Raw genomic sequence first — 12,836 nt, 5'->3', positions numbered from 1 at the left:
GCCTGGTCAGATGTGTGCCCAACTCCCCGCCAAGCGGAGGCAGCATCTTCCCCGTAGTTCTGAGAGCTGAGCCAAGGAGGGGAGAAGTCAGTAAGGCAGGGAGGACAGCCGGGGGCTGGGATGACGGAGACGAGGGCCTGCACCCCTGCAGCGCTGGGTTCTCTGAGCTGCCATGCGAGACAGGTCCTACGCGATGGTCTTCCATGTCAGAGCATGTCGTGGCTCAGATTGGTGGGCAAGGGTGCTGAAGAGGCTGCACTGTGCTCCAATGCCCAACCCTGGGAGACGGGGCACTGCCCAGGGCAGCGTAAAACGAGGGGAGGAGTGCGGATCTGCAGCCCAAACCTGGGCTCTGATTCCAGCCACGCCAGGGTGGGGCTGTGACAGCCCTAGACGCTCCTGCAGCACCAGGAGGAAAACTCAGGCAGTTGTATGCAAGTCCAGCTCTCACTTTCCAAGGATCTGCGATTCTTCTCCTCTCCCATCGTCCGGGTCAAATAAGGCTAAGGACTGTGGGCCTTCCGGGGGTAGGAGTCAGCCACGCCTTCCCGCCGAGCGACTGCAGCACAGCCAGGAACACAGCGGGCAGTGGGGCAAGGGACCCGGGCTGCCCTGGAAGCTGCCTGGGCTGCCGTGCAGCAGAGGGGCTCAAAGGAAAGGCCTGGGCGTGTCCGGCGCACTCTGTGCTTCGGGAACTCTGCTGGGATAAGAGCTAGTGGCCGGTTCAGGAGCAGAGCCGTCCTCCACACCTTCGCTATCCACTTCTTCCCTGCCCCCAGACGGGAGGCCCCTGCAAACACAGTCAGACCTACACGATGGGGAACGAGGTCCGGGTTGCCCTGGTGTTGTTAAATCTCTGGTTCTACGCAAAGGCCGCGTGAGACGGCACTGACTTTCAAGAGTGCAAGACTGGGTTACTCACTGTTTTGGGAACGATCTGCTTCTTGGGCTGTCCAATCTTAAAAGGAATCCTACAAGAGAAAGAGACAAAGAGGGATACCGTGAGATGCGGGTGGGGTGAGGGGGGGACTGACACTCTCCCCAGGAGGGTGTGGACGAGGTGCCCGCATGCCATGCCCTGAGGGTGAGGGCCATGGGCACGGGCGGAGCTGAGTTCTAGGACAGCCATCTTCCCAGGGCCTCTGACAGATGCAGGATCAGGCACCAGCTCCTGCCCTGAGGACCTTCGTGCTAACAGTCTGAAGTTTATATGCCTTGAAAAGGAGAGGCCAGCAAAGGGCAGACACCCCACAAACAGCTGTACCGCGCACCTTGTGTCTGGAGGAGCTGCAACGTGGGAAATTACAGGCTTGCTGTACTAGCTATCACCCTGGAAAACACGCCTTTAAAGCCACCACCACACCACCCGTCGGCTGTGCTGGCGCTCCTCTGCTGCTCCACAGCACAGCGACTGCGGGTATGCAGGGCTGCTTGGGAGAGATGACCGATCACAGGGCCATCGACGCCCGCCAGGCCGGGGTACGTCCCCGGGAAATGCACTGAGTCTGAAGGTGGCTAACGAGAAGGCTATGGAGCCCAGCTGTGGCTGGCCTTGGACCTGCCACGGTGCTCTGCGAGCAGACTGCCCACTTGGACGGAGGGCGGCCTGGCCCAACAGAAGCAGGGTCCCAGTCCAGGAGGGGGTCTGAGGTCAAGGGCTAGCTCAGCAGCTCTGAGAAGCAGGCCGCCCTGGGGCTTCATTTCCTACTTTGTAAGATCAGGAGGGAATTAAACTAGATAACGTAGAAGCTTCCTCAAGGCACAGAAACGCCTAGGATTCAAACAGGCAACAAACAGTGGCCAGGCCAGGAAGCAAACACAGTGTCTCCCAGCAGCTACAGGGACAGCAGGTGCGCACTCCCCGCAGGCACGTCAGGAGCCCCTGGGGTCAGCCCAGGCACAGGCTGTGCCCAGCCCCGCTCACTACCCTCCTTTGGGCTCCCAGGCCCTGGCAGAAGCGCTGCCATTCAAAGCTCCCGCTCGCCGGCCACCCCACCTCCACACCGCTTCTCTGCTTCCATTTGGCCCAAACTGACCAGCTCTGTTGCTAAACCCAACGGTATAATTAACCACCGATAATAACCCCAGACAACGATCCGTTGAGGGGTTGGCCCCGCCTGAGTCACAGTGGTTTAAATTTAATTTCTGGAGGACATCCTGTTTATTGTTCACCCAGCCCCGTAATTTAGGCGCGTTAACCCTTTCAGGGCTAGCTGATTCACGTGGCTTCTGTAAACAAATCATCTCTGGCTATGTAATTACTGGGGGGAGGTGAGGAGAGGGGGGCACAGAGCCGAAAAGAAAAAAATGAAATTGCTGTCCCCTTTCTCAGACCTGAAGGGGAAAGGCTCCAGGGGAGAGAAGCCCTTCCTGGCCTGGGCCCCAGGGGCCTTTCCCCAAACAGGGCCTGGAGCTGCTGGGCACCCAGGGGCAGCCGAGCAGGGTCCCGCGGGTGCTGCCTGTGCCCAGCTCCCGGGCTGAACCAATCACAACCTGCCCCGCGCCCAGGATCTTCAACTGTACAACAAAGGAAGATCCCCGGGGTCTAGGAATCTCCAGGCCAAGGGCGAGGGGAGGAGGGCGAGAACTGTGGAGACTTGTCCGAGAAGTCTTCCAAACGACTCTGCCTCCGGGTGAGCACGCCAGGCGAGGGGCTAGCACCAGCAATGCAACTCTATTCCGTGTACAGCCGCCTTCTCTGTCTCAGGAATCACAGGCTTTTTCCCAGGGTGGAAGTCACCACAGAAATGTCCTCTCCGCCTAGTTCAGCCTCTCATTGTTTAGATGAGGAAGCAAGCAGAGGTTCAGTGACCGGTCCAGGCCACGGTGCCCGTCCACATGAAACCCAGGACAGCCTGGGCTCCTGCCTTCTCCCTCCCACTCACTGGTCATGCTCTTTCCACAGGAACTTGTTACCCGTATCTGATCAAAACACTGTGGGAGCCGGCGCTGTGGTGTAGCGGGTAAAGCTGCTGCCTGCAGTGCCGGCATCCCATATGGGCGCCAGTTCGAGTCCTGGTTGTTCCACTTCTGATCCAGCTCTCTGCTATGGCCTGGGAAAGCAGCAGAAGATGGCCCAAGCCCTTGGGCCCCTGCACCTGTGTGGGAGACCTGGAGGAAGCTCCTGGCTCCTGTTGGCACAGCTCTGGCTATTGCGGCCATCTGGGGAGTGAACCAGCAGATGGAAGACCTTTCTCTCTCTCTCTCTCTCTCTCTGTTTCTCTGTAACTCTTTCAAATAAATAAATAAATCCCCCCACCCCCACCCCATGGCATCAGAAAGGGCCATTGTCCCTCAAGCCACAGACGTGAGAGGAGGGTTCCTGCAGAACAGAGTGCACTGGCGCACGCCACTTATGTGTGCCACGCAGGCCCCACGAGGTCCCCCTGCATTTCCGCCGCACCTAGTGGCCGTCACCCATTACTTCCCGTGGCTTTCAACTTGCTGAGTCAAAAGCTGTCTCCACCTCCTAGAAGAACATCTTGCAAGTACTTTCATTTTAAAAGTTCATGTTCCCAACTTGTAAAAGATTGCAGTTCACTGTGAAGAAAACACGTTAACTACCCCCCCCCCCCGCCCCATTCTCTCGCCAATGCCTTCTATTAGTGTGGTACATTTATCAATCAACACGGCAGACTGACGTCTAGACCTTATTCGGATTTCCTTAGTTTTCTCTGATGCCCATTTTATTTATTTCTTAAAGATTTATTTATTTACTTGAAAGTCAGAGTTACACAGAGAGAAGGAGAGGCAGAGAGAGGGAGGGAGGGAGGGAGGTCCTTTATCCGCTAGCTCACTCCCCAGTTGGCTGCAACGTCTAGAGCTATGCTGATCTGAAGCCAGGAGCCTCTTCTGGGTTTCCCATGCTGGTGCAAGGACTTGGGCCACCTTCCACTGCTTTCCCAGGCCGCAGCCGAGAGCTGGATCAGAAGTGGGGCAGCCGGGTCTCGAACTGGCGCCTGTATGGGATGCCGGCACCGCAGGCGGTGGCTTTACCTGCTACGCCACAGCATCGGCTCCTGACGCCCGTTTTAAACCCCAGGAGCCCCTCCGGGTCCCCACATTACACTCAGTCACCACGTCTCCTCCGACTTCTCCTGGCTGTGCAATTTCTCAGAACCCTCATCATTTTTAAGGAGTGCTGATCAGGCTGTAAGGACTGCCCACCTGGGCTGTCTGCTGTCTCTCTCCTGACCAGGCCGAGGAGCCACGCTCACATGTCATGGAGCCACACGCCATCGACTGCAGAGCTGTGGGTGGGGCCTGGTCACCACGCTGAGGTGTGCTTGCCAGCTTTCTCCCCACACGTACTCTGCGGGAGAACCCACCGTGCTGAGCCCCGCTCCACCATCCAGAACCCTGGGGATTTCACCCAGCACCACCTTATTCCAGTGCTCAAACTGTTCCAGCGCGGCCCGCTGCCGCACTTCCGCATCGACGTGTGTGCGTGTGTGCGTGGGTATTTGGCACTTCTGTACTTCCGGGTACTTCAAGAGGCTCGAGGCCACCTTGTGCGCTTCCTGCCCAGCCCCGAGCCGGAGCAGGCGTCTACACCACCGTTCAGCCTCTGCAAGGCGGTGTGAACCTTCCTTTCCGCCTTCTCTCCCACCCCACCCCACCCCACCCAACAACTCCGCCAATGGCTGCTTGTTAATCTCACACAGACTCCTTATCCTCTCCTGACCCAAATGGGGGCATTTCTGAGTTCATGTCACCAGGATAACCTGGACCCTCATGAGGACAACAGGGACATACGGCCACACCACTGAAGAGGGCTGCCTCCCTCTTTCCTAGCTTAACCAAAGCTCGTCCTCAAGTCCAGAACCTCGCCTACCTTCTCTGAAAATGTCTACTACAGGGTTCTATGCTGTGGCATTGTAGGTTAAGCCTCTACCTGTGATGTCTGCATCCCATATGGGCACAGGTTTGAGTCCCAGCTGTGCCACTTCCAATCCAGCTCCCTGCTAATGTGCCTGAGAAAAGCAGTGGAAGATGGCCCAAGTACTTGGGCCCCTGCCCCCCACATAGGAGACTTGGCTGGAGCTCCAGGCTCCTGGCTTCAGCCTGGCCCATCCCCAGCAGCTGCAGCCATTTGGGGAGTGAACTCGCAATGGAAGATCTTTCTCTCAGTCTCTCCAATTCTTTCAAACAAATTTTTTAAAATGCCTAATAAAACTTATTTGGCATTTAAAAATATTTTATCTAATTAATTCCCTTACAAAGAAAAAAGCACGCTCACCAGAGAAAGCCTGAGACGTACAGAGAAGAGCAGAGGAAGGCGGTGGGGGAGTGGGGAGAAAGGGAGAGCAGACGATCTCTGGCTACCATCTCTAGTGAGGACTGAGGTCAAGGCTCAGTGTTGGTAAGGAGATTTTTAAAACCTGCAGAAAGAAAAGCAACTGAGGCAAGTATGTCGACTGCTCGTGGTGGCCAACTCTGCTTGCTGCTTTGTACCTTCCACTTTTGCCCCAACTAAACAAACCACCACCCATGGTTACAGAAATAGCACCTGATCCGTATTAAAAACTTGGCATGCGTACACGCACACACACAGAACCCAAGGGGAAAATCAATATCGCAAATCTCAGTGTGCCTATGTGTGTACACATGTGTACACGTATATAGTGAAAATTTACACAACTTTAAAGTGTAACCATATATCATGTTTATTTGCCATTCTATACTTCTAATCATCTTTTAAAAAATTTTTTTAAATTTTATTTGAAAGGCAGAGCATCAGTGAGAGACAGAGAGTCTTCCATCTGCTGGTTCATTCCCCAAACGCCCACCACAGCCAGGGCTGGGGCCAACCTGAGGTTGAGAAGATGGAACTCTGGCCTGGTCGCCACCGCGGATGGCGGGGACCTAAAGCACTGGAGATGCCATCTGCCGTCTCCCAGGATGCATCAGCAGGGAGCGGGAACAGAAGTGGAGCAGCTGGGGGTCGGCATTGCAGCGCACTGGGTTAGGCCACTGCCTATGACACTGGCATCCCACATGAGCACCAGTTCAAGTCCTGGCTGCTTTGCTTTCAACCCAACTCCCTGCTAATGCACCTGGGAAAGCAATGGAGGATGGCCCAAGTGCTTGGGTCCCTGTCACCTCCGTGAGAGACCAGGATGCTGTTCCAGGCTCCTGGCTTCCGTCTGGCCCAGCCCTGACCACTGCAGACATCTGGGGAGATGAATGAGCTCTCTCTTCTTCTCTCTCCCTAACTCTGCCTTTGAAATAAATAAATCAATCTTAAAAAGAAAAAAAAAAAAGAGTGACTGGGATTCAAACAGCACTCCCAGATATGATGCAGGCACCCCAAGTGGTGGCTTCCCCTGCTGTACCACAACACCCACATCACTTACTGCTGGTCTTTTCAACTGAATCAAACGTTTCTTTTTCTATAAACACAAATTCTTCTTGTGTACTCCAAGGATTAGTCAAGGAGGGTAAGATCTTGGCCTGGCTGGGTCAAGGATGTACACCTACATTCTGTGTTTAAGGCTTTGATATACTTTGCCAAACTGCCCTAGAGGCAGATGGAAACATTTTACATTTTTAAAAGATTGAAACAGCAGGACTTCCCCCTGGCTGGACAGAGTTCTTGATTAGTGTGAAGGCAGGTCTATCAATTCTACCTTCTCTCCTGTGCTTCCTACTTCTGGTCTCAGACTGAGAAAGACCCGCTTCCTGCACCCTCACGTCGTGTCAGGTGTTCACCCATGCTTGCTTCACCATTACTACGACTTCCTTGTGGTCACTGAAGCGCTGCTTTTATCAAAGCCATACGTGTGCACGTGTGCACGGTCTGATGAGGCAAGGAGGCTCGTGGAGTGAAACTTCACCCTAGAATGCCCGGCCCCGGCGCCCCCTGCCTGCCCCGGCCAAGACGACCTCTCTCAAGCTCAGCAGGTTTGAGCCTTCTCTTTGCACTTATTGTACCGCAGCCTCTGGAGGATCAGGTCTTCAGGCTCTAGCTACTGACTTTTGTACTTTGGAAGACAGGATTTAACTACACGAGCAAATAAAACACTCTTTAGGGTGCTCGTCCCTACTGACACACACTTGCAGTACAGTCAGGTATCGCAGCGTGGCTAGGCAGCATTAGCCGTTACACTAAGTCAAGAGTATGGTGACGTGTCCTCCATTCTGCATGTGGGAGCCGGCAGGCTCTTCTGCCTCAGTCCAACCTTACGAGGTAAACGTGCTCAACTCAACCTCGTGAGGCTTCCCAAGCCAAACCTCAGCCAAGTCATTACCAAATTCTCAACCACGTGGAACCGTCCGTTGCTGTCTGGAGCCTCCAAGTTGTGGAATAATTTCTGGTGCAGCAGTGCCCAACAGTAACAGTACATAATCTTTTATCTTCCTTTCATTTGCTTCAAGTCTACTAAGTCCCGAGCTTTCAATTCTGCTACTATTTCTATGGCACATTTACTCCAAAGCTAACTAAGTGGCATACTTACTGCTCCATTTGGGCTTTTCCAGGTCTTCTATACGCAGGACGAGGGTACACAGTGAGGTCTGGGTGGTCTCCGCACCTACTTCCACTCTGAATTCACTCCTGCACACCAGGCCTCCTCCACGGGAGCCTGTGCCCACCTCCATGCTGGGCCGGCTGCCCCTCAGCACGGTGCACAGCCGCTGTCCTCACTGGGACTCCCGACTTTTCCCCATGATCCACCCCTGCTGCTCCTCTTCCCTCTGTCTACTCCTTATTTTATGGGGAGTGGGGGAGTGTGTGGAGATAACTTCTGAGACTTTTCATGTCCCCCAGACTGTTTATTCCTTCCCTCGGCTAGTTAGTCTGGCTGGGTATAAAATCCCAGGCTGGACGTGGCACCATTTAAATTTGCAGGGCACGGTGCCCTGGCTCTGGCTGCCCAGCTCTGGGGCTGGGGTGAGGCTGCAGGACATCTGACTCCCATCCCTTGTATCTGACCTGCTTTTCCTCAGGCAAGCTCACAGGGCCCTGTGTCTGCTAGGGCTGTGAAGTGCTACAGCGATGTACCTCACAGGTCTAGTTGAATCCATCTTTGCTGGGTATTCCCAGAACCCCTTGGATTTTTAATAATTTGTAATCTTTGGCTCTGGGATTAAAATAACTTTGTCATCAATGGTTTCTCCTCCATTTCCTGCTTCTGAAATTGTTATAACTTTGATGTCACCCCTCCTTGGCTTGGTGGTCCTTTGTTTTCCAATTATTCTTAACTTTATAACACTTCTAAAGAGTCTTTTATCTCTGCTATCAAAATTTTAATTTCCAAGACTTTTTCTAAATTTTCAGGATGTCCTTTTCTTTAAAAAAAAATCTTGTTTTTATTTCATTGATGCCTTCTTATCTGAGGATCTTAATGACAGCTTTAAAAACATTTCTTCTCTTTATAGTCTGTTTCCCTCCAAGTTGTTTCTGCTTGTTTAGTCTATATATTTATTTAAATACTAAACGCTTTCTCTGGATGTGTGGCAATTCTGGTGCCACCTACTCACATACAGGACTGGAGGACCAAAAAAGCTGATTGGAAGCTCTGAGCATGTGGACGTGGACCTAGTGTACGGTGTGGCCTGGCTGAAGTTTTGTGGGCAAATCCTCAATGTCAGTATAATTTTGGTCTTTTCTCCTGGGCAGATAAAAATCCTTGGGAAAAATTCCTCCACAGTCTCCTGTCTCAGGAGTAGGAGAGGCGGGGTGTGTGTGCTGGGGAGGGGAAGGGGTGCTCATGTTCACTTCATCATGGCTGTCCTGCCCTCCACCGTGCTAACTGCACTCCCAGATGTGAGTCTGGGTTTTGTAGGCCTCAAGCTGATATAATTTTACCTGCCCTTTGAAACCAAAGTGAAAATATTTAGAAAAAGAACAGATGATCACGGTTGGCGCAGTGACATAGCAGGTAAAGCTGCCACCTGCAGTCCCAGCAACCGATATGGGCACCAGTTCAAGTCCTGGCTGCTCCTCTTCTAGTCCAGCTCCCTGCTGTGGCCTGGGAAAGCAGTAGAAGATGGCCCAGGTCCTTGGGCCCTGCACCTGCATGGGAGACCCGGAGGAAGCTCCTGGCTTCGGATCGGCATAGCTCTGGCCGTTGTGGCCATCTGGGGAGGGAACCAGTGGATGGAAGACCTCTCTCTCCCTCTCTGCAACTCTGTCTTTCAAATACATAAATAATTCTAAAAAAAAAAAAAAAAAAAAAAAGAACAAATGGCAACTTCTAAAATGCCTGCCTGTTCATGTGACACAAGGCTGGTAGTACCATGTTGCTGGAGTGGAGATCACTCAGCCAGAAGGGCTGACTGAAAAGTGGCTACCACTGACAGTTCAGAAATGTTTTTTTCAGCCGGCGCTGTGGCTCACTAGGCTAATCCTCCGCCTTGCGGCGCCGGCACACCGGGTTCTAGTCCTGGTCGGGGCGCCGGATTCTGTCCCAGTTGCCCCTCTTCCAGGCCAGCTCTCTGCTGTGGCCAGGGAGTGCAGTGGAGGATGGCCCAAGTACTTGGGCCCTGCACCCCATGGGAGACCAGGATAAGTACCTGGCTCCTGCCATCGGATCAGTGTGGTGCGCCGGCCACAGCGCGCGGGCCGCAGTGGTCATTGGAGGGTGAACCAATGGCAAAAGGAAGGCCTTTCTCTCTGTCTCTCTCTCTCTCACTGTCCACTCTGCCTGTCCAAAAAAAATTTTTTTTTTCCTCCCCAAATTATTGGTAAGAGAGCAACATAAATTTTAAGACTGTTGCAGAGTTTAGGAAAGATCCTGTGTTTCTTTCACAAATAGATGGTAAGGTTTCAGGGCACATTTCAAGACTTTTTGTACCGTGACTAACCCTAAGTGCTCTCTGAATTAATGACAGTAACCAGCCCGTCACGGATGGCCTAGGGGAGGGCATGTCGTGAGTTCTATCTTCATGTTGTCTTTCACGGTAAATCCACCAGAAATGTCAATGTTTTATCAACGTGTCCTACGACTTGCTCCTCTTTGTCATTAACTAGATGCTCAAACAATTGTCACTCCAATTTACAGCTGGTCCCATCCTCTTAATGGATCGTGCCAGTTTTGAGTACAAGCTGAAGATACTTGGTTGCACTTGCCTTGGTTCCTATTGATTGAATTCTCACCTTTATCACTTTCATGCCCTATTATTTTTTACCCGATTTTTCTTTTAGTTTTTAAATAAATTTAAAGCTTACCAAAACAGGGATGTTCTGAATATTTCCAACTCTTTGGTCTGTAATTTTCCCCAAGGGGCTGGTGCTGTGGTGTAGCAGGTAAAGCCGCCACCTACAGTGCCAACATTCCATGTGGGCACCAGTTCGAGTCTTGGCTGCTCCACTTCTGATCCAGCTCTCTGCTGTGGCCTGGGAGAACAGCAGAGGATGGCCCAAGTCCTTGGGCCCCTGCACCCGTGTGGGAGACCAGGAAGAAGCGCCTGGCTCCTGGCTTCAGATCAGCATAGCTCCGGCCATTGCAGTCAACTGGGGAGTGAACCAGTGGATGGAAGACCCCTCTCTCTCTCTCTCTGCCTCTCCTTCTCTATGTAACTGTTTCATATAAATAAATCTTTAAAAAAAAAATTCCCCCAAAACATCTCCACAAACTGCAGTTGAAACAGTACACCCCCAACTCAAACCCCACGCCCCACCCCTGCCCCCGAGTGCTAGGCCCTGAAAGGTCCCGGGTGTTCCAAAGCTGTCTGACATGACGAGTAGTAGGAAAAAAAAAAATATCAAGACAGAGGTGCTCTGAACGGACGGCCGTGAAACAAGGGATGTCTCCAGTTTATGAAACCATGGGCTGAGCAAACACATGGCTAAGGGCCCTCAAGCCCCAGCCCGATTGCTTTCCCACGACCAACTCACCTGGGTGTCCCCCTCGACAGAGCTCCCTGGGGGTGGGGGAGCGCCAGGGTCGGGCAGGGGCTCAATCACAACAGCTTTCAACCAGCAGCGACCTGGGCACTCGGCTTCACCCCACTGCCCCGACTGAGGGCTCTGTGATGTACAGGGCCAGCTCTCCCAGAACCGCGTTCCAGTTCTCAAATGCTGTTGCTGACGGCTCTTCTGTTCTCCCGGAACTTGGAGGGGGTGTGTACAGAAGCACGTGGTTGCATTTCTTGCGGGATCGTGAGGGGGATAAATCGGGTGCATGTATTCACCCTGTCATCTTTACTCAGAACCCAGTTTCTTTTTAAGTGACAGCCGACACAGCACTGCCCCGACTCTTTGAAAGTGCTCGGTTTGGTGGTTTCCGTACACCCTCAGCCTTGGGCCACCACCACCAGTGTCTCATGGCAGGACGCTGGATCATGGATCACACCACAAAGAAACCCCACACCTACGAGCAAGTGACTCCCTCCCCGCCAAGCCCTGGTGGCCACCGCTCCACTTCCTGTCTCTATGGATTCGCCTATTTGCCGCGTTACATGTAAATGTAATCGCGTGTGGCTTTTTGCTTGGGTTTCTTTCATTTAGCAAAATTCAAAGATGGTCCGTGTGGCAGCACGTCTCCGTCCTTCACCCCGCCCCTCACTAATCACAGGATGGTGCTTCTGTGTATGGCGACACCGCACTGTCTATCCCCTCACAAGTTGCTGGGTACGCGGCTGTTTCCCCTCCTGGGCTATTAATGAAGAATGTTGCCATGAACACTTGTGGGCAAGATTCTGTATGGACACGTCTGCCTATCTAGGAGAAAGCTGAGTCACATGGTGCCTCTATGTCTAACCTTTTGAGGATCTGCCAGATTGTTTTCCAAAGTGGCTGTACCCCCTCCATTCCCACCCGTGCTAAATGTGGTATCTAATTACCACTTGCTACTGTCTTTCTGATTTTCTCCATCCTGGTAAGTTAGAAGTATATTTCACTATGGCATTCATTTGCAGCTCTCTAATGACTAAAAATGGTGAGCATTTTTTCAAGTGTTTTCCCCCCCTTTGGAGAAACAACTATTCAGCTCCTCTGCCCATTCTAAAATGGCAATGTCTTTTCTATTGTTCAGTCATAAGAATTATTTTCATAGTCTCAGGACAAGTCCCTAATCAGATAGGTGATTTGGCAAATATTTTCTCTCAACCGCATCTTGTTTTTTTATTTTTTTTTTCACTTTGTTAATGGTATCCTTTGTAAATTTTGAAGTCCAATTTTTTTTTAACTGACAATTTTGGATCACTTTTGTTTATGATATGAGGTAGGATTCTTTTTTTTTTTTTTAAAGATTTATTTATCGGGCTGGCGCTATGGCTCACTAGGCTAATCCTCCGCCTTGCGGCACCGGATTCTGTCCCGGTTGCCCCTCTTCCAGGCCAGCTCTCTGCTGTGGCCAGGGAGTGCAGTGGAGGATGGCCCAGGTGCTTGGGCCCTGCACCCCATGGGAGACCAGGATAAGTACCTGGCTCCTGCCATCGGATCAGCGTGGTGCGCCGGCCGTGGCAGCCATTGGAGGGTGAACCAACGGCAAAGGAAGACCTTTCTCTCTGTCTCTATCTCTCACTGTCCACTCTCAAATAAATATTTATTTATTTATTTGAAGATCAGAGTTACACAGAGAGAGGAGAGGCAGAGAGAAAGAGGTCTTCCTTCCGTTGGCTCACTCCCCAGATGGCTGAAATGGCCGGAGCTGCACTGATCTGAAGCCAGGAGCCAGGAGCTTCCTCCAGGTCTCCCACGTGGGTGCAGGGGCCCAAGGATTTGGGCCATCTTGTACTGCTTTCCCAGGCCACAGCAGAGAACTGGGTTGGAAGAAGAGCAGCCGGGACTAGAACTGGCGCCCATATGGGATGCTGGCACTTCAGGCCAGGGCTTCAACCCGCTGCGCCACAGCGCCGGCCCAGAGGCAGGGTTCTAACTTCACTCCTTG

General features: G+C 52.4%; 1 protein-coding gene across 3 annotated transcripts in view; it reads right to left on the bottom strand.

Moving 5' to 3' along the window:
* The window catches only part of BIN3 (bridging integrator 3), a 42,295-nt gene that overhangs the window by 16,293 nt on the left and 13,166 nt on the right, over nt 1-12,836 (bottom strand). For 2 of the 3 annotated variants that reach the window (XM_008249867.5, XM_051836749.3), the window contains exon 2: nt 923-971. In XM_008249867.5, the coding sequence (XP_008248089.1) occupies nt 923-971 (49 nt within the window). Of the gene's footprint in view, nt 1-922; nt 972-5,239; nt 5,382-12,836 lie in introns of all 3 variants that reach the window. The other variant, XM_017338320.4, reaches the window with a different exon arrangement.

This window comes from Oryctolagus cuniculus, chromosome 8 (genome assembly GCF_051225735.1).
Source record: "Oryctolagus cuniculus isolate XC-2025 breed Fujian yellow rabbit chromosome 8, ASM5122573v1, whole genome shotgun sequence".
NCBI classification, from domain to species: Eukaryota; Metazoa; Chordata; class Mammalia; order Lagomorpha; family Leporidae; genus Oryctolagus; species Oryctolagus cuniculus.
This window is presented reverse-complemented; position numbering and strand designations above follow the sequence as displayed.